Here is a 22,606-nt window from a genome sequence, read left to right as displayed (position 1 = left end):
CATGTCTTCTCCAGCAAAGAACAGTGCCTCTTTAGTCATGCAACCGTAGCTCGGAGACCCCTTTGCTTACCAGTGTAGTTTGCGGAATAGTTGTTTGGATCTAAAAACTTCTTAACCAGCTCACAATTAGACAAGACATGATTTGTGGTGATAACGTTGAGATAGTTCTGAAGACCTTTCTGCCTCTCAGCTATGAATTCACGATCCATGTTACCAATCAATTTTTTGGGAGGAAGAGGTAGACTTAGGCCTGCAATCTTTAATTAAAAGAGAAAAAGTATTATACTCATGCCATCCCCAAAGAAGATGCAATATCAGAATCCTGAGCCGCCATATTTCATTAAGATGTATCCTAATTTCAGAGGGATGATAAAATGTGAAAAACTGCAACTGAGAATTGATAAAATGCTATATTAACCATAGAAACTTTAAAACTTTAAAAAAAGTGTTTTCTTTTTACCAAACATATACATGAATGTAATTTCAAGAGTCAAATAGTTTTTTTTTATTGTTAGCAGTCCCATGACACTCTCCCCTGACAAATACCTCTGCCAACAGGTGACCTAGCCATTCCCCGTTCCCCGAGACAGCGGCATCCAATTCTCTGAGCCAATCTTTTTGGTACAGGGGAACATTCACTAGGAATTTTCATTTTTAGGCATTATCTATTAATTTCCCATTATGGATTAAGTTCTCTTTCACAATCCTAATCTCATCCCCTGCACAACCTATTCCTAATCCCTCCAATATAGTTATAATTTTTACTTAGTGCAATATCCCTGCTTACTTTAGGTTAAGTGATATTCACCTCTGAGCCAGAGAGCCATGCTTACTATTCCTTTTTATCAACTGGTCATTTCTGTTTGTTTGTTTGTTTGTTTTAGTTTTCTATTCAACTCCAAGCTCTCCATCTAAGCATCTTCTCAACATACTCAGATACAAAAATGCATCAATTCATCTTCTTGAAGAGTCCCTGCTCCAGGCAGGACTGGTGGTCCCCACTTCTGCTGCAGAACTGGCATCCTGGGACATCATGCTAGGGATGCTTTTGCCTTTCTCCCGTGAACCCCATTACTATATCCATACCTTCTTTTTTTGTAGAGAATCCCTGATTTTTGGTGGAGATACTCTCCGTCAGCTTCCTAAAAATGGTGCTGCAGAAGTCAATTATTTTGGAAAAGTTGCATGTATAAATGTCTTTATACTACCCTCACACTTGAATGACAGAGAATCTTGATGTGGAATTCTAAGTTGGAAATATTTGTTCTTCAGGATTTCTAAGAACTACTTCATTGTCTTCTAGCTTCCAGTGCTGCTGTTAACAGTAGATTCTTGCTGCCATTTTTGTTTTGTTTTGTTTTGTTTCCCTGGAAGCTTTTAGGTTTTTCTCTTTGACTTCAGTTTGTGACATGCACGTGCCTCTCTGCAGGCCTATTTCTAGCCTCTGTGCTGAGTATGTAGCCCTTTCTATCTGGAAACGAATATCCTTATGAATATCTTTGGTATTTTCTTGTATTAGGTCATTATTTCTTCCCCTCCATGCCCTTTGCTTTCTTTTTCTGGAACTCTTATTCCAGTGTTAGACATTCTGGACTGGTCCTCTATTCTTATCTCTTCACTCCTATTTTCCACTTTTGTTAAACAACTTTTTTTTTCCCTACTGAACAAATTTTGGGGGATATTTCCTGTATCTTGTGGCTCTTCTAAAGAGTTTTCATTTCTACTATTATCTTTTTTTAAGTACTCTTTTTTTTAACAGTATCCTGAATATAATGCAATTTCTTATCTCTCTGAGATTATAAAAAATAATTTTTTTTCTGAAGTAGCTGTAATGTTCCTCTTGCTGTATATATTCTGCCTACAAAAGTTTTTTTTTTCCTTTTTTCCTGTTTGTTTTCATTGTTATCTTTCAAGTTAAAAGTGTTCCTTAGGAACCTGGCGATCCTGGGATGCCTGCTTATACTGAAGAGCACAGCAACAAAAGCTGACTAGAAGGGCTCAGTGAGTGGCTGGGACTTAACTGCTGTGGGCTTTATTTTAGCACGTGACCTCATTCAGCTGTTTCATTGGGAGAACCTGTGATCTCCATACCTTTAATTCTTTCTTCTTAGGTTGGGCAGATCCCCCTCCTCCCAAATCTTCCAGTCCCCTGCCTGGAGGGTCTAGGTCTGACCAGTAATGTTCTGTGAGCTAAAAGGAAGAAGGTTTTTGGAAGGGGGCAAAGTTGGGGGTGAGAGGCAGTGCTGACATGTACTGTGTAATTATTTTTAACTGTGCCTGCATCCCCCAGTCCAATTATTCTACCCTTTCCAGATAATAAACTTCCAATCTTCTGCTGGAGGGAGAAGGGCAGCAGGTGTAAGTTGCTAGATGGGGGAAGATCTGGAGATCTGTTTCTTAAACATACTCTCAACTTCTGATTTCAGCTTGACCTTGCCCCCCACTGGAGGCAGCACCTTGTGCTAAACCTTTTGGAGGTTCTGCGGTGTAAACTGAGACACAATGAGGTTATCCATCTGCCTCCCAGCTCAGAATTCTGCCTTCCCATATCTACTTAATTAGCTCTCATCCACTGGATTTTCAGCTTCAAATGTTTTGTTGTAGCTTTATCCTTTCCTATTCTATTTGTCCTTGACTGTGTGTGTGTGTGTGTGTGTGTGTGTGTGTGTGTGTGTGTAAGATCAACTTACTGCTGTTTTAGAGTGGCTTCAGAAGGAAGGAAAAGTAAATATAGGTGCTCAATCTATCATTTTCCAGATCCCTTAAAACTTTACAAGTCTATTTTTTATTTTATTTTTTAACGTTTATTTATTTTTGAGAGAGAGACAGAGCACACGTGGGGTTGGGGTCAGTGGTGGGGGTGGGGGTGGTGCAAGGAGACAGAATCTGAAGCAGGCATCAGGCTCTGAGCTGTCAGCACAGAGCCTGATGTGAAGTTTGAACTCATGAGCCGTGAGATCATGACCTGAGCTGAAGTTGGGCACTTAACCAACTGAGCCACCCAGGTGCCCCATTAAGTCTATTTTTGAAACTTAACAAAGCATCACATTGGTATCTTAATTTAATGAGCAAAATCACTTTCAAAGAGCAGTGGTATTCTACACTTGTGCTTAGATTAGAGCAGCCCAAGTGACATGCATATTGATTGAGGGGAAAGTCTAAAGAGAAGAGCATCTTGAATTCAGACAAGGATGCAATGTAAACCACCCATGTGGGCAAACCTAATTTAGCCTGTGTATTTTTCAAACAACACTGAAGACCTTGAACTTGATATTGGACAAGATGAAAAGGTTGGCTGACAATCATAAATTGCCTATTTCTCCAACATAATTATGAAAATGTGTCAGAGCATACTTAGAATGAATTTTCTATCATGGCATAATTAGCTGCCAGCTAAGACACATAAATTTCAGGTCATTTTCCTCATTCATACAATTCAGCTTTACCTAATAGCAGTTTCTTTATTAAAGCATACTTAAGAAGAAAGCACATCACTCAGCTAGTACACATCCAAGTGAATCACCTTATTATTACTGTTATTATTATTTTTGTTCTAGAGCATTGAGTAATATAATCAAAGGTACTACTAAAAACATAACTTTTTCTTTTAAAAACTTTTATTAAGTTGCAGAATATAATCTCAACAGCGTGTGTATGTGTGCGTGCGTGTGTGTGTGTGCATGTGTAAGTCCAGGGATATGGATTATGCATGCACCAAAAAAATGTCTAAAAGGACTGCCACTACCACCTTAAGAACAGCTAACTCAGATTGGGTTGGACAACCAATGTTTTCTATACTATGAAATGTTTACATTTCTCATTTACTATTTTTTTCAATTAAAAAAAAAGAAAAACTCTTGCTTATAAAGCTGACCATATATACAGCAAGGATTCTTAAAAATTACCATAAACCAATATCTGCCCCTTCCCTTGCACTACCTGCCCAACATCTATCCAGCTGAATCCCACATGACTCGTGACAGGAAGAGTCACATCTGACATCATCAGATTCAAACACCAACAGGGCTATTTTTCATTCATGGTGGGGATATGAAAATGAGTTTGATAAAGTATTTGTTTTGAACTTTTTGGCCTTCAAGCTTCCACCAATCTATTTGTTCAAGCTTAATTTCATTTTAGGAAAGAAAATGTATTGATCTGCCCCAGACATCCCATCAGCTCTTCCAAATCATCAGGTGAAACAAAGTGTTATTTGCCAACAGTTGGAATTACAGTATCCCTGCTATGCCAGTCTGCTGGATAGACTAGAGGTTTTTTCCTACTCTTCCTTAACATCTCACAATAACTATTTCTACAAGCATTAGAAGTATGCAATATGTGTGTTATTTTAAAATCTTGCCTTTCAAAAAAGATTAGCATTCAAGAGACACTTATTTGTCTTTCAGCTTTCTCCCAGGATTTCTAAAATGCTTGACAATTACAGAATATAAAACTTAGAAGTCCAATGACTCATTAGAAGGGAGGGAAAGAGAGGTGCCTAGGTAGCTCAGTTGGTTGAGCATCTGACTCTTGATTTCAGCTCAGGTCATAATTCCAGGGTCGTGGGATTGAGCCCCGCATCGGGCTCCATGCTGGGCATAGAGCCTCCTTAGGATTCTCCCTCTTTCCACCCCCCCCCAGCCCTTCTGCCTGCATATGCTCTCTCTCTCTAAAGCATAAAAATTAAAAAGGGAGGGAAAGAGAGTACTAGCACAGAGAGCAACTGAGTCACTAATCTAGTGATTTCCTACACGCCTCCAACATTGATAGCTTCAAGCCATGACACTTCACCATCCCATTTTCGATAGCTTTCCTCTTTAACGTGCCCTATGCATTTCATTCTTGAGTTTCTTGTATATGGGGAAGAGAACAAGAAAGCCAGTAGAGGGGCGCCTGGGTGGCTCAGTCAGTTGAGCATCCAACTCTTGATTTCGGCTCAGGTCATGATTCCATAGTTTGTGGGTTCGGGCCCTCTGTTGGGCTCTGTGCTAGCAGCACGGAGTCTACTTGGGATCCTCCTCTCTCTGTGTCCCTCCCCTGCTTGTGCTCTCTTTCAAAATAAATAAATAAATTTAGAATAAAAAAAAAGAAAGCCAGTGGAGAAGTCCCCAAAGTTCCATCCATAACACCTGCAGAGTGACAAGGCAAAGGGGGAATGATCACCAAAGTGAAGTCTAGAGCCCATAATCTGGCCCATAAGTAGAAGCCTCCAAATTATATGACAAACTATGTGGCAATTTTAACAAAACTAGCTTTTGTCTGGAGGAGTGACCTTCAAACTTTGAATCTGTCAATTTCTCACTTTCAATATCAGATCTCAGTGGTCTGCAAATTGCCTTCAATCATATTCCAGTGAGTGTTCTAGGGAGTTCTGAGCTCTCAACAGACTCTTAACTTGTCCCAACACTCCTCCCAACCCCCTCCACCGGGGAACACAGTAGAGTCTCTCTCTCTCCTATGTCAACAGTGGGAAGTAAAATTCAAATCACAAAACATTTATGCTACCACAGACCTGAGAAGTCATCTGGTTCAACCCCTTGTTTCAGATGGGGACAGTGAGGATGGAGAGGGGAAATAACTGACCCAAGGTCTCCCTGCCATAAGGAGCAGAGTCTGGACTCCTTCCCAATCTGGGCTCAGTTCCCATAATTTCAATTCCTGCTCCTTTCCTTTATGTTGTTGTGTGTGGTTTCCCTAGATGGTTACTAATTTGATGTTGCCTTTAAAAGAAGCTAGTGAGGGGCACCTGAGTAGTTCAGTCAGTTAAGCGTCCAGCTCTTGATTTCGACTCAGGTCATGATCTCACAGTTCATGAGTTGTGGCCCCGTGTTGGACTCTGTGCTGACAGTGCAGAGCCTGCCTGGGATTCTCTCTCTCCCTCTCTATCTCTGCCCCTCCCCTGTGCACTTGTGTGCTCTTTTTTTAAAAAAAAATTTTAATGTTTATTTATTTTTGAGACAGAGACAGAGCACAAGTGGAGGAGGGGCAAAGAGAGAGGGAGACACAGAATCTGAAACAGGCTCCAGGCTCAGAGCTGTCAGCACAGAACCTGACGTGGGGCTTGAACCCACCAACTGTGAGATCATGACCTGAGCTGAAGTTAGATGTTTAACCGACTGAGCCACCCAGGCACCTCCCTCTCTCTCTCTTTCAAAAATAAATAAACATTAAAAAAAAAATAAGGTAGTGATTCTTCTTCACTATTACCACAAAATATGCTCACTATAAAAAGTTGGGGAAATGAAGCTTTTTAAAAATGTTTTGCTTATATAGCTTATATGAGCTTGTTTATAAAGAACTTGGAAAGTACAAAACAGTATAAAGAGCCAGAAAAAAAACATAAGCCATAATCCTGCCACCTGGGGATCACCATTGTTAATAGTTTGGCATATTTCCCTCCAATCGTTTTTTCTAAACATTTCATGTAATTATATTATATTGCATGTATAATTTTACATCCTGTTTTTTTTTTTCATTTTGGCATTTTTCCTATTGGAGTCAGACAACTCCACATATGTGTATTATATTTCTCTTTCTTCAGCAGGAACTCATTTATCCGTCAGAAGGGTAATCAGACACTAAAAATCACAGTCACAGTTTTATTCTGTGGTTTTGAGAGTCTTTTTGGTCTGTTTTATGAAGGTTGTTTTGAAATTATTTTCTTGCCAAAAAGCTGTGTGTACTTTCTTCTGTTTGTTTACTTGGATCTAGAAAAACCTCCCACTGAAATGATGTCTGGCCATATCCTGCCCAGCATAAGCCAACATCAATACATGTGGATATTTGCATTTGAAATAAAATGCACACTGAAAGTGCCTATTTTAAAAGGGAAAATTACACTGAAGCAAAAATAAAATTCTATTATATTAAAAAGGCCATCATTGAATAGTCATAGAGATTCAACCTTACATCCCCTAAGCAAGAACAAATATGAGATAAAACCCTTTCCTCCCATCCCCATTTTTGGGGGCTGGGCCTAGGCAATTTCAAGTTCAGAAACCTTCCTCCCATAAGACTTACTCCTGGCTGAATGACACTGTACGAAGATCACTGGGCAAAGGTTCACTTGTGCATTGTGGTGAAAACACACAGTAGGCCCAAAGTTGGCTCCCAGAAGCTCATGCCAGGGTGGAAATGTTGCATGGAAATGTCTAGAGAGACTTGTGGAGAAAATCCACTGTTGGAATACACTGCATTTCGGTGCCTCATCTACAGTGCCACCACAGACCCAGCTTTTGTCTAAGTGGAAAGGCTATGCTATAAAAATCCATAAACCAATTAAACCCATCAATGAGTAGAATCTGATCTCTTCCAATATTTTATCTGGAGATTTAAATTGGTCATACTATAATTAAAATTTAAAAAGACAGCATTTGGCAAATGCATAACCATCTGCCAATTACATAAAGGTCTGTAGACAACTCAGGCCAATTCTACCAGAGAGAAAGTTAAGCATTCATGTTTTCAGCAGGGCTGTAAATAATGGTAAAGTTTGGATACTACATTTGCTACTTTCGAGAGTCTTATCAATGACCACAGCCTTTTGAAGGAAAGGAAGCATTTTGCTCCCTGCCAGCCTGCAGTCTGACTGACTTTTGTGGGCAGGATCAGAGGTCACTCAGAATAATATGTGATGGCTCGTTCACCGATGAAGGGAGCAGTGCTTCACCTCCCAGCTGAGCTGGTCACAAGCCATGTGCTCTGGCTCAGATTTATATTACCAATCAAATCTGAGATATGACACAAGCCCAATGGTCTGCAGTAACCCACGGCACTTGAAGACCAATCTGCTGAATGGAGACACGAGTGCTATTGCCACTACTCACTACGGTGCTTAAGCCCCTCTAGGACCCTTCAAGCACATCTGTTTCCAGAAAAAGGCTCTGCAGCTCATTTCTCTGTCCATTATGGCCACCAAAGTGGGAATATTTAAACTAGAGGGATTTAGAAATATGTATTTAAGAGAAAAAAGTTACGGGGAACCTGGGTGGCTCAGTCAGTTGGTTAAGCATGTGACTCTTGGTTTCAGCTCAGGTCATATCTCGTAGTTCATGGGATGGGGTCCCAAGTTCAGCTCTGCTCTGACAGCACAGAGCCTGCTTGGGATTCTCTCTCTCTCTCTCTCTCTCTCTCTCTCTCTGCACCTACCCTGCTCATGCTCTTTATCTCTCAAAATAAACATTTAAAAAAAAGAGAGAGAAAAAATTACATTGAAAAAGACTGAGTCTCTATTTACTGCTGAGTATTGATCTGCAACTGACTATGCAGCCTAGTTCAGTGGAGAGAGTCTGAGACAGTCCCAGCTCTAAGTGAACAAGTCCAGCAATTTAGTTAGTCATTCCCAATCTGTGCAAAGGAGATGATGCACAGCATCCATGGCTGTGGTAAGGATGCAGTCTTGCATAAAGGTACTCACTTGCAAGGTGACTATCATAAATCACATGTTACCAAAAGTTTATTTTTAGAGCCACACATCATCTGTTTAAAGTATAAGTCTATCTCCTCTGCCAGGGAAATTTGCTGATTTCTTGTTCCTGATATTGTCATTTCCAACTAATTTCTAAGACAGCCCAAGCAATGAACGTGCGTCATTAGTGTTTTCAAATATTTACCTGCAAGCTGTTGTTCAGCAAATCAAAGTCACTGTATCTCCTCACAATCTGTAAGACAAGACAGTGGTGTTTTCATTTGGCAAAGACCATCTCTTTTCATTTCCTTATTTAATATTTATTGACATTCTAGAGCTCAGGCATTTGCACTAAGCGTAGGAGGGCTCATACCTGGTGCTTAACTTGCTTAACTAGACAGGCCCAGAAAACAGACCCAGAGTTGGCCGGGTCATACAAAACTGGTTAATGCCAGCCAAACACACAAGATGCCAACAGGTAAGAGAGAATGATTTTGTTTTCAGAGTGAATAGTCCTTTCAATATCCTTCTCATTAACCAGGCATCTGGAAAGATGAATTAATGATTTACCCAAAAAAAGTTTTACTGAACATGAAATCAAAGTAAAAGGAAATGGATAGCTTTGAGGCCATTTCATCCTTGCCCTGGATAAAACTTCCCCCAGTTAAGATCCCACCATTCTAGAGACAGGACTGCATCTGCAGGCAGAGAGGCCATACCTCTCCCAGATTCTCTGCATTTCCCTCCCAGCAGACATCCACCTTCCATTGTCTATACATTCTTTCTTAGTTCTGCTTGATACCATTGCTTGGGCCAGAATCAAATTCCACTAGTTCTTCAGGCTCTGGGCAAGGAAATTATTTTGCTTTTGAATGGTATGACTTCAACTTTTATTGATGATTCTCAAATATTAGTGAGCAGAATTACCTGCTGATCATCTAGGACTCCACCCTCAGAGAATCTCTTGCAGTAGGTCCAGGGTGGGGCCCAAGAGTCTACATTTTTGTTAAGTATCCCAAGGATTCTAATGCATTGCATCTAGAAAACTGCCTCAAGGATTCATTCTTCTGGTAGGACAATGCTGTTGCCCTGCTTGTTGAATATACATCAGAGAGTTAAATACAAGGCCATCCCCGATAAATACAAAGGAGCAAAAGGTAGCACAGCGGTTAATCACAGAGAATATGCAAATCCCAACCCTGTTCTGTCACTGATCTGAGTATGACCTTGGACTAGTTACTTACCTCTTGAATGTAAAATGGGGTAATACAATCGTATAGAACTGTTTTTAAAGGTTAGGTGAATCGATGTGCTTGAACCAGTGCCTAGAAGAAATGCTCACTAGATGTTAAATAGTATAATTATTGAAACAAAAAGCATTTGAAATTTCAGGCAAAGGGGAAAGATCAGGTGTGGGCCACTGTGGTCCAAGACTGCTTAGGGTGAGAGAAAGTTCAAGCCTGAAGCACAAGGTAAGATTTTTTTTGTAGATGAGAGAGGAGGAGGGTCATTATAATTACCTACTAGGCTGCACAGAAATGGCCCCTATACAGAAGTCAGCCACCCTCTGAAAGTCAACTGACATAGAAAGGACACCCGGATCTAGGTAGGAAGTTTTTTCTTTTCTTTCTGAGGCCACCCCTGAGGAGAGCAGACCCTGGGGCTGTAAGGTAACCCTCACCTACACACAGTGAGGGAACTGGCACTAGCATTTGCCCATGAGCGGACTTGGGAGTCCATGAAATGCAGTGTCCAAGCTGTACAATATCCAAGGTGCTATCTAGCCTTTCTACCTGATGGACTTAACTCTAACCTTCCCCACCCACACCATGGCTGCAGGGGAGGAGGTGTGAATTACTAAGAACAAAACCAGGAATCTGCCTACTATCTATCTATCCTACTCTGGGCCAAACTGGGGAACAAATTCATAGATACTCTCTGTGGTAACATCATACACAAATTAAACCAAACAACTGGAAACAGAAAAGCCTTTTATATTATAATATTTATCTTAAAGCTGAAGGTTTATATCTAAAAGAAACAGGATTCATACTTAACCATGTTTTGGTTTTTCCAGATTTTTAGATGCCCCGAGTCAGACTTTTAAACATATAAACATTTTTCTAATGACAAAAGAAAAAAAAAAAGCTTACCTGCCAGCTGTTTTCTACAGAAATTCCTCTTTGCACCCGAATGATATATTCCTAAAAAAGAGGGGGGAAAGAGCCTCAGTTATAAAATACCCAAATCAGAGGATCAAAAATATAAGTGGAAATATCAGATAAAGTACACTTCAGAACAAAGAAAATTCTAGAGACAGAGAAGGATATTACATCAAGATAAAACAGTTATCCACCAGCAAGACATAGAAATCTTAAATGTGTATGTACCCAACGCCAGAATTAGTACAAACTGATGGAACTGAAAGAAGAAATAGACAAATCCATGATTATAGTTGGAAACTTCAATACCCCTCTCTCAGCAATTGATAGAACAATTAGAAAACCAGGAACAATATAGAACTCAACAACACCACAACAATATATCAGACCAGCAGATTTAATTAGCATTGTTGGACACTCCATCCAACAACAGCAGAATACACATTCTTTTCAAGAGGATATATAGATGGCAAATAAGTACATGAAAAGATATTCAATATCACTAGTCATCAAGTAGATGCATATTAAGACCAGAATGAGATATTACCATACACCAACCAAAATGACTCAAACACACAAAAAATAATACCAAATGCTGACTAGGATCCAGAGAAAGTGGACCACACATGCATTGCCAGTGGGAATGTAAAATGGCACAGTCACTCTGGAACACAATTTAGCAGTTTCTTGAAAGATTAAACGTGCAAATATCATATGACCAAGCAATTGTACTCCAGGGCATTTATCTGAGAGAAATGAACATTTGTGTTCATACAAAGATTGTACACGAAGGATCAGAGCAGCTTTATTAGTAACAGTCCAAAATTAGGGAAAAAAAAGTCAAATGTCCTTAAACAGGGGAATGGTTAAACTTTGTTACATCTATATCATGGAAAAACACTTAGAAACAAAAAGGTGTGGTTCACACAACTTGGATGAACTGCCAGAGTTATGCTGAGTGAAAAAGCCAATCCCCAAAGATTATAAACTACATGACTCCATTTATATAACATTCATGAAATGACAAAATTATAGAAATGGGGAACAGATTAGTGGCTGCTAAGAGTTAAGGCTGGGGTAGTAGGGTGTGTGGAGGAGGGAAGCAGGTGTGGCTATAGAAAGTGAGGTGCTGGGGGCGTCTGGGTGGCTCAGTCGGTTGAGCGTCCGACTTCAGCTCGGGTCACGATCTCACGGTTCGTGAGTTCGAGCCCCGAGTCAGGCTCTGGGCTGATGGCTTGGAGCCTGCTTCTGATTCTGTGTCTCCCTCTCTCTCTCTGCCCCTCCCCCATTCATGCTCTGTCTCTCTCTGTCTCAAAAATAAATAAACATTAAAAAAAAAATTTTTTTTTTAAAAAGAAAGTGAGGTGCTATGGTTTGAATGATTGTGTCCCCCCAAAATTCATATTGAAATGCCCCCCAAAATGATGGTATTAAGAGACAGGACCTGAGGAAAGTTCTTAGGTTGTGAGAGTGAAGCCTTCATGAATGGGATTAGTGCCATATCGAGGAGGCTCCAGAAGGGTTCTTTGCTCCTTCCACCATGAGGGTACTTTGAGAAGGTATCAGCTATGAACCAGGAAGAGGACCCTCACCAGAAGGCAACCACGCTGATATCAGACTTCCAACATCCAGAACACTACAGAAAATAAATTTCTGTAGTGTATAAGCCGCACAGTTCATAGTGTTTTGTTATAGTAGCCTGAACACACTAAGATATGAGAGATATTTAAATCGATATCTTGACTGTATCAATGCTAATGTACTGATTGCCATACTGTACTACAGTTTTATAACACATTACCATTGAAACAAATTGGGTAATGGATACATGGGATCTCTCTGCATTATTTCTTACAACTGCATGTAAATCCACAATTATCTAAAATAAAAAGTTTAACCTTAGGCATTCAAAACTAGCTGTGGTAGCAATCAGAAGACCAAGATCCATGGGCACCTGGGTGGCTCAGTTGGTTAAGATCTGACTCTTAATTTCAGCTCAGGGCTCAAGTCATGATCTCAAAGTTCATAGGTTCCTGCCCCACACTGGAGCCATGTTAGAGTGGAGCCTGCTAGGATTCTCTCTCTCCGTCTCTCTCTGCCCCTCCCATGTGTGCTCTTTCTCTCTCAAAATAAATTTAAAAAAAGAAAAAAGAAGACTAAGATCCATGAGTTTCAGTGTTCAGAGTTTCCATTTTATATGCTTCGTCAGCTAGAGAAGGCCATGATTAAGAAAACAGGTGAAAGGTGGAATAGAGATGCAGTGATGGCATTCCAGGTCCAGTGACCCCCAGACCGGCCTGATTATTAACATCTATCTCCCTGCTCCGGAGCAGGGAGAAGAGAGGGTATTAAAAATACACATTCCCAGGCTTTGCACCAGACATACTAAATCAGAATCTCTAGGCTAGAAACCTAGGAATTAGATGTTTTTACAGCCTCCCCAGTAATTCTTACTAATAAGTAAGCAGGAAACACAGACCTAGTCCAGCCTTCTGCTTATATACACAGGGAATCATGATGAAGGTATAGATTAAATCATATAAAGAATGTTAACATTTTTTCCTCAAATACTCAGAATCATTTTAATATCCTTGGATGGTATGATTTACTTGTAGTCACTACTCAACAAATGCTTATCAACACAGTATTCGGTAAATCCTTTCTACCAAATTAATTTTCATTTAAATAGGTTATTTAGAAAACAAAGCCAAGTAAGCATTGTTAACCCGGTAAGTGGATTTTAAGACAGATCATATTACACTATCATTCATTTCCATTCTGTTTATTTAGCAAAGGTTGATGAAGTTCACATAGCAGAAATTCCTGTCTTCTCAGGAATATATAAAACATGGTAATTCAACAATATCCACTCAATTATGAGTGAATCAACTGTGTATCTGGAATCTATGTTTAGCTGGTTTCATATGGGGATATAAAATAAATGTTTTAAGAGTTATTTGTGTGGTGTGACAAATCTCTTAAGCAACATGCTAATGCAATTATTTCTGAATACATAAAGAGAAAATGCTGAAACCATATGACATTCTTACATTTTGGGGATCAATCCTTTAGCTTGGAAATTTTCATTTTTTCCAGAATTGTCTTACTGGCAAATTTTCTGAGCTTTTTTTTTTTTTTTTTTTTTTTTTTTTAATTTTTTTTTTTTCAACGTTTTTATTTATTTTTGGGACAGAGAGAGACAGAGCATGAATTGGGGAGGGGCAGAGAGAGAGGGAGACACAGAATCGGAAACAGGCTCCAGGCTCTGAGCCATCAGCCCAGAGCCTGACGCGGGGCTCGAACTCACGGACCGCGAGATCGTGACCTGGCTGAAGTCGGACGCTTAACCGACTGCGCCACCCAGGCGCCCCAATTTTCTGAGCTTTTAACATTCTTAGAGTAAAGCTGAAATTAGCACATATAACTGAATACTTCCAAACAACTACATCATAGGCAAGCTCTTTTCAGATCTAAAATTGAGGGAAAATGTTAATTCTCAAAAATACCTCTAACATTTATTATTTCACTATGATTTACCAGAGGAATAAAAGTAATTTTAAAAATTCCAGTTCAATGTTGGGCACTTGGTAGGTGCTAAGTAAACACCGATGTCTTGCTTTATATTCTTTGAGTTTGAAGTTTAGACCCGCGCTTTACAAAGATGTTGCTGCCAATTGCAAACATCAACTAAGCACCCACAGTGTTCCAGTGCCTGTGCTTCTTCCATGCTGGGGTGTAAGTCTGAACAAGGAACATACAGTTCTGGGGTGTCTGGATGGCTCAGCTGGTTAAGTGTCTGACTTCAGCTCAGCTCATGATCTCACAGTTTATGAGCTCGGGCCCCCCATCGGGCTCTCTGCTGACAGCACATAGCCAGCTTCAGATCCTTTGTCACCCTCTCTCTCTCTACACCTCCCCAGCTTGTGCTCTCTATCTCAAAAATAAATGAACATTAAAAAAATAATAAATAAATGTTAAAAAAAAGAAATGTACAGTTTGACCCCATTTCTTGCTTTCTTCTTCTTCCAAGATCCCATTTTTCAGCAATCTCCACACCCAACATGGAGATAGATCGAACTCACAAACCCAAGATCACATGCTCCAACATGTGTTGGAGGGTCACACGCTCCAACAACCAAGCCAGCCTCGCGCCCCTCCATTCCTTCCTTCTGAAGAAACACAATTTAGACTTTTTTTTTAAACTTGTCTCTAAATATGTGACAAGTGTATCTTGTCTCTAAATACGTGTCTCAAAATACTTGATTTTGGGGTCAGGAGCTTGAGACCTACACTGAGGGTAGAGTTACTTAAAAAGTAGAGTAGAATAAAATAGAACAGAATAGAATAGAACAAATAAAATTCAGAATTTCCTGAACATATATTTGTGCCAGAATAGGTTATATACCATTCAACTGGCAAACATCTTCCTATTCTATTGTACTCCTTTATATATGTTCCCTGCCCTTTATTCCTCTTCCCTCTCCCTCAAATTGACAGTAACAATTATGTGTTCTAGTCTTCCATGTGCCTTTATTTTTTTTCTTAAGTTTATTTATTTATTTTTGAGAAAGAGAGTGTGAGCTCAGGCTAATAGTATCCTCGCTAAGGTATTCCTGAAGCCTCTTTACTGATACTCTATAAATGTGTCTATTATTGTGATTAAGATTACTATATTGTCTTTAAAAAAAACTTGTTTATAAAATGGCACATAATAATGATTGGGAAAAGCATTTGGCAGAAGGGAAGCAGTAACTAAAAGATAATGCCTGGGTCATGGTGTCAGACTGTGGTAGCCAAAATGATATCCTCATTAATGTTCCTGCCAAGACATTCTTTATATTTAGGTCCGTGATTCCCAAAGAAGGTGATTCTTCTGACTCAAATGACATTTAGCAATGTCTAGAGACATCTTTAGTTGTCGCAGGGGATGGGGGAGTGCTACTAGCATCTAGTAGATAGAGGTCAGAGATGCTACTAAACACCTACAACGTATAGGACAGCCTACTCCCACCCCCACACCCACTCCCACCCAAGGACTACCTGGCCCCAAATGTCAATAGTGCCAAGATTGAGAAGCCTGGATTCAGGTGTATTGATAAACCAGTAGTCCCAGTCCATGAAGGCCTGGGATGCAGGATGGTGCTAGGGTTACTTCTGCCATCATCTGCCCTTGGCCATAGCCCCTGGCCCACTGGTACCTCACATACAATACCATTTGTAATACACACATGTCCACCTAGAGTTTGCTTAGTTACTGGCAGCCTCAAAGCACCACCCATTGTGTAAAAACACATTAAGGCACATTCAGGTTCCACTGAACTGTATATATATATGTGTATATATGTATGTATATATATGTATACATGTATATATGTATATGTGTATATATATATGTGCATATGTTTATATGTATATATATATATATATATCTCCATATTTTTTTTAAGTAAATTCTACCCCCTGTCTGGGACTCGATCTCACAACCCCAAGATCAAGAGTTGCTCTACTGACTGAGCCAGCCAGGTGCCTCTGCTCAGAAATATTTTTATTCCACTTTAGTGAAACAAGGTGGTCCTTAACTACAAAACATTTGAATTTTTTTAGCTTGCCTGGTACCACCATCCACTTGACCAAAAGGAAGTACTTTCACCTCAAATCTCCAATTTGTAAACTAAACACAGCACAGCTGTCCACTGCTTGCAACCAGGCTGTAGCTCTTATTAAAGCAGAGAGGAGAGTGCCCTGGAGACTAATAGAAACCCAACATTTGAAGTCAGGCCTCCTCCTCCCGAGCTGGAGTCAGCAGCCCAGAATCTTCCAGTGAATCATTCCCATCTTTACCACCATCTCTGATGTGGAACGGAAACTGCAGCATGTATAAAAGAGACAATAAACCGCCAAGGCCCATCAGGCAACAAAGGGAGAGCTAGGAGCTGCGGGGTGTGGCCCTGAGTCACACAGATCTCGGCCTGCCACCAAACCCTGCCATCTGCTACCACTTCCCCCAAAGGGCCCTCTTCTTGCCCCTCCTCACAATACCACACCCTTTATCTTGGCGGGGCAGGGTGGCTACCTTGTCAAGCCCTGGCATGTGAGCATTGCGCTGGTCAGTGTGGTCTGGTGTGAAGTTCTTCAAACTGGAAAGGCATCAGGACCACGTAATTTCTGACTTAAGTGAGGTTAGAGAAGAGAGATGTAACAAAATGAGGACCGATCTGGTTCTAGGAAACTTGCTAAGCCCCTTACTCCATACTTCTCATTCCATCCTCACAGCTGCCTAGAGGGGAGATCTCAGTCCAGCTCAGCAAATTAAGTGAGCTGTCCAAGGTCGCACAACTAGGAAGCAGCTGACTGGGAGTGTGACCCAAATACCTGATTCCCAAGACCTTCCAACCTGTCAGGCATGGCCAGCAGTGCTCAGTGACCTGGCGGGGGGAGGGGAGGGTGCCCTGAGTTTTTCCTGCAGCCCTGAAAGATGGGGGTCCTCACTAGTTGGTGGAACTCAGGTGGTTCATTTCTAGTGATGTCGATCTATTGACTCCTATCCTGAGGGGGGCAGGGGCAGGGTTGGGGCTGTTGGTTCCACAACTGTTGATTAACGCTTCCTACATAGGCCATTTTCCAAGCAAGCATCCCCACTGGCATTTTGTTTTCTGAGTTCCCAAAAAAGTATTGAAGATTTATTTCCCTGCACAATAGCTGATATCCAAAGATGCCTTGGTTGGATGACATTTTAGGAAACACTGAGGAGGAAAACTTATTTTGAATCTGTCTGGCCCCAAATGACCTTACTGAGACTATAAACACAGTTCATTTTGAAAAAAAAAAAAAAGTGTTAAATGAGCTAAAACCAAAACTTCAGTAAACCTTCAAACCAGATTAACCCAGTTAATTCTTCTCCCTTCCCTTTTGGCATAGATAATCAGGTTTACTCAGAGACTCAAAGTACAGAGAGACAAAGGCAGCTGTTTGGAGGTATTTTACATGTCAGTGTCCCCACATCACTATATCTCAAACAGAGGGTCCCAAACCTGCTTGCTGCATTCTAAAATCACCTAGAGAACTTACACCATTTTTTTTTTTTTTTTTTAGAGAGAGAGAGACAGCACAGCATTAGGGGAGAGGGAGAGAGGGAGGGAGGAAAAGAGGGAGGGAGGGAAAGAGTGTATCACAAGCAGGCTCCTTGGGATCATGACCTGAGCTGCAATCAAAAGTCGGACACTCAACCGAGACACCGAGGCACCCCAAATCACCTAGAGAACTTAAACAAACAAACAAACAAAAAACCATACCCATGGTTCAGCCCTACCTCCCAGAGACTCTAATTTAGCTTCTCTGAGAGGAAGCACAGGCATTAGTAGGGCCTAAAAGTTCCCGGGTGATTGTAATGTGCAGCCAGGGGTGAGAACCATGGTTCTAAAACTTCTTAAATAGGAAGCAGCTTCACACTGCAAAAATAAAAACCCTCTCAAGAGAGGAAGGAAACTAATGAACCAAGCACCCACCAAACCTCACAGCCTCCTCTATCCCCACCCTCCTCGCCTCTTCAAGGGTACAGTATGTACCTAACTTGAGCCCTGTGGGGGTCCCCACACTGGGCCCTGTAGCGGTAGAACCATCGAACCATCTGGAGATGGCCCTTTGAAGCAAGTAAGGAAGAACCATTACCCTCACTTTGCAGCTGGGGGCAATGAGTCTCTGAAGGGATAAATGCCTTGACTAGAAAGTTATAGATCTGGGATAGGAGGCCAGGTCTCCACTACCCACTAGCCATATCGCTCCCCTGTATTCATCCCCAAATCCGCTTCCTCCTGGCACTTTCCCTTCAAAGGAAGGCCCGCAAAGAATGCTGAGCACATGTGAGCTCACTAAACATTCAACACTATCCTTTCCCTGCTCGGGAACATTTCAGGCTCCACTGGCCACAGAATAAAACCCAACTCCTTAGCCTAGCTTCCATGTTCTGCTATCACCTAACCACAGTGTCCTAACCTGTTCCTTCTACTCAAACCTTCCTCTACTCAGTCAGACTCTGGGTACCCTAAACATCCCTTATCTACTCCCCTCTTCGCAGGTCAACACCTGGGAAGGCTGGCTGTTTAATCACATTACTGCTATTTTTGTCCTATATCTACCTGTGTCTGGGGAAGGCAGGTAGGTGGGGGGGGGGGCTTCTTCAAGGGCTAGGATCACACATTTCTTTGTATTGCAAACAGCACCCACCACAAGGTCAGGCCAATAAGAAGTGCAGCAAATACCAGTTGGTGGGCATTTGTTAACTGATTGATTGCTCCTTTGGGAAGGAAGAAGCATGTTGCTCTTTTTCACGTGCATGTACATCAAGGAAAAGTCAAAGAGCACGCTCAAGAAAATCTCCATGCGGCTGCAGGTATGGGCAAATAGGTGAAGGGGATTAAGACGTACAAACTTCCAGTTATAAGTCACAAAGATGAAAAGTACAGTATAGGGACTATAGTCAATAATATTATAATAACATCGTATGATGACTATGCTTACCCTGATAAGCACTAAGTAACGTATAGACACGTTGGATCACTATGTTGTACCCTTGCAACTAATATACCATTGTATGTTAACTATCCTTAAATAATAAAAAAGAAAAATATTTTTAAAAAAGAAAGTCTCTGTGGATCTCCCAAGCCCTGATTTATTATCCCTTCAGTGGATTCAATATTCAACCCCATGGTATCACACAGCACAACAGCTGCAGCTCATGGGCAGAGGGCAACATCACCCTGAAGGGAAAGCCAGGTTTCTGGGGAAATTCTCAGTCGCAGGACTTCTGCTCAGCTCACCAGCCACCTGCCTGGCTGCTTACAATTCTTAATATTTCACTTAGAATTAATGATTACTCCTTACTCTGCTAAGTATTCATTATTTATTGTTTCATTTGTAGATTTCCAGTGCTGAAATGTACCTTTGTTTTATTATATAATGTGCAAAACCTGCCCCAAAACAAATGAAAGCATTAGGGTTTTTAAAGGCATTTGATGAATCTCCACTATCTTAACCTAAATTTGTGCAGGTGAGTGAAGCCAACTGTATCTCCTTTTCAACCAAGTGAAATAAACTTCATTTAAAATCTAACTGAATCAGGGCACCAGGGTGGGTCAGTCAGTTAGACATCCGACTCTTGATTTCAGCTCAAGTCATGATCTCACAGTTTGTGAGATGGAGCCCCATGTTGGGCTCTGCGCTGAGAGTGCACAGCCTACCTGGGACTCTCTCTCTCTGCCCCTCCCCAACTTGTGCGTGTGAGCGTGCACTCTCTAAATAAATAAATAAATAAATAAATAAATAAATAAATAAATAAATCTAACTGAATCATAGAACTGCGCGCTTTACCTTTATGCAAAACAAGTTCTCCGGTTTCTATTCTGTGTTCACAGAAGGGACAAGGAACACATCATAAACTTGCTTTGATGCCTGCAGTGAGAGCCACCGCCTTATTTAGCATATGCTTCTCCCTTCTCCAGGCCTTTTGAAGTCCATGGTCTCCTCTGCGGGACAGTCTCCTGCCTAGCCAGGGGAGCTGCTCGCCACACCCAACTTCAAAGACAGCTGATGTTCCAGCAAGAAGAAACACTGCAAAGAAGCACTCAAAAATCCTTTTGGCCTCAGACATGACTACAGAATGGATACATTTTAAACAGCAGCTCCTATAGCATTCTATAGTACAATGACCCTTAAATGGCACCAAAGCAAATTTACATAATTTGCTAAAATGGGAACCCATGAATTCCATCTTAAGTCAAAGCAAAGGGGAAAAAAACTCAAAAATCCGGGGCTCAATTAAGTAGTAATTAAAAATGAAACATGACCTCCAGTAATCCTCACATTTCTTGGGCCGACGCCCTAAAAGTGTAGAAACAGATGCAGAGAACATAACCTCAGAGAACTAATCACCACATATTTCACTGGCTAGAAAAGACAGAAAACACGCAAACTCTGATCTGGTTGGAAATAATGATTTTTATGTGGGCTCTGGTATCCGAGGGAGGCCCCCTTCTCAACCCTCACGCCCTAAGCTGGTAACGACCTGAGTACTTGCTGGGAGTGAAGTGTTTCTCCTCCTGGGGCCCCTTCTCTGCCTGCCCCCATGTGCTACTGCCCCAAAGTCAGGCTGCTGGAGTCCTTCTCGAGGTTGATGCAACTGATGACTAGCCACACTGTGCGCTCCTCCCCCATCTTTCCCCATGCCACAACCACTAGTCTCCCAGGGGAAAGGGCCTGGCTTCCCAGTCATAGAGACCCAATTCAAAGCCCAACTGGCCCTTACTAGTTTTGTGACCTAACTTTGCTGTATCTCTGGGCCTCAGTTTATTATCTACAAAATCGTACCTTTCCAACAGGATGGCAGTAAATATTAGATGAGGTTGTACACTTACAGCATCCAGCAGAGGCCGGCTTTGTAACTTAGTTTTCTTTTCTGCTAAGAAATAGCAAGCATAGGGGCGCCTGGGTGGCGCAGTCGGTTGAGCGTCCGACTTCAGCCAGGTCACGATCTCGCGGTCCGGGAGTTCGAGCCCCGCGTCAGGCTCTGGGCTGACGGCTCAGAGCCTGGAGCCTGTTTCCGATTCTGTGTCTCCCTCTCTCTCTGCCCCTCCCCCGTTCATGCTCTGTCTCTCTCTGTCCCAAAAATAAATAAACGTTGAAAAAAAATTTTAAAAAAAAGAAATAGCAAGCATAATAAGGTGTGTGCAGGTGACTACACCATGGCCCGACTCAGTAAGCACAGGAGATGGCCAAAGCTCTGTGAAGGGCACCAAGGGAACAGCATAAAGGAGCCCTTCTCTTTGAACATAGGAAACAATGTTATCAGTCTCTGATCTCTGACAGTGAATGCCATTACTCCAGCCTCTCTTGTCCCACCTTCTATGCCCACTTTTATTATTTTTTTAGATTTATTTATTTTTAAGATTTTAAGTAATCTCTATACCCAATGTGGGGCTTGAACCCAGAATCCCATGATCAAGAGTCACATGCGCCACTGACAGAGCCAGCCAGGCACCCCTTCTAGGCCTTTTTTTTTTTTTTAATGTTTATTAATTTATTTGTGAGACAGAGAGAGAAAGACAGAGAGAGAAAGTGGGGGAGGGGCAGAGAGAGAGAGAGGGAGAGAGAGAATCCGAAGCAGGTTCCATGCTGTCATCGTAGAGCCTGACACAGGGTTCGATCCCACAAACTTTAAGATCAGGACCTGAGCCAAAATCAAAAGTCAGACGCTCAACTGACTGAGCCACCCAGGTGCCCATTTGCCCACTTTTAAAGGGGCTAAGTAAAAAGCCTTCCCCTTAAAGAGCCTAGATATTAGCAATAAGACAATGGATAAGCTATTTATGGCTTAACTATATAGTGGAAGAATCTGCACGCCTTTAAAAGGGTATATTAAAATAAATTTTCATTACACAGGGCAAGGTGTACATTATAATGTTAAATATTTAAAAAGGATAGAAAACTGTGATAACATTGATAGGAAGACAGAACTATAACAAATGTTAACGGTAGTTGTCTCTGGAGTGAAATTATGTGTGGTTTAAATTCTCTTAGCTATTTTTTTCATATTTTTCAGGTTATCCTCAATGAGCACATATATTACTTTCCTAATCAGGAAAAATAATTTTTCTAAAAGTTCCTTGGTTTGCTACACATGTAATTTAAAACATGCTACTTTCAAATAAAGAAGCCTGAGTGGTAAGGATTGAAATTGTCTGAGCTCGGATAAGGGCACAGTATGTTATCAATGATAAATGCAAGCTATCATCTTTTTTTCCTTTGGCAAGGGAACTTTCAGTCATTTTATGACTCACCAGCATCTTTACTGTACTGGAGAGAGTGGAAAAACAGAAGATGAAAGTCAAATAAGTTAATTATTCTACTAGAATCAGGAGTGGTAAAATATTTAGTGGGAGAGGAGCTTGAAACTACGGGGAATCAAGGCAGGAAAGTCCCTACTGGTTTCCACAGAGTAGAACTGATCACTACCACCAAGGATGAGGGAGGGTTGACTGCACAT

At 41.2% G+C, this 22,606-nt stretch overlaps 1 protein-coding gene across 12 annotated transcripts in view; it reads right to left on the bottom strand.

Annotated features, from left to right (window-relative positions):
- Positions 1–22,606, bottom strand: part of PXK (PX domain containing serine/threonine kinase like) — a 74,266-nt gene that overhangs the window by 38,461 nt on the left and 13,199 nt on the right. For 11 of the 12 annotated variants that reach the window (XM_047094490.1, XM_047094492.1, XM_047094482.1 and 8 more), the window contains exons 2-4: positions 10,561–10,611; positions 8,613–8,660; positions 71–257 (exon numbers count right to left, since the gene is read on the bottom strand). In XM_047094490.1, coding sequence (XP_046950446.1) covers positions 71–257; positions 8,613–8,660; positions 10,561–10,611 — 286 coding nt within the window. Of the gene's footprint in view, positions 1–70; positions 258–8,612; positions 8,661–10,560; positions 10,612–22,606 lie in introns of those variants that run through there. The other variant, XM_047094489.1, reaches the window with a different exon arrangement.

Source organism: Lynx rufus, unplaced genomic scaffold (genome assembly GCF_022079265.1).
Source record: "Lynx rufus isolate CCGP_SWC_20201006 ecotype Redwood Valley unplaced genomic scaffold, mLynRuf1.p SCAF_4, whole genome shotgun sequence".
NCBI lineage: Eukaryota > Metazoa > Chordata > Mammalia > Carnivora > Felidae > Lynx > Lynx rufus.
The sequence above is the reverse complement of the archived record's forward strand: the minus strand, read 5'-3'. Positions and strand labels throughout refer to the sequence as shown.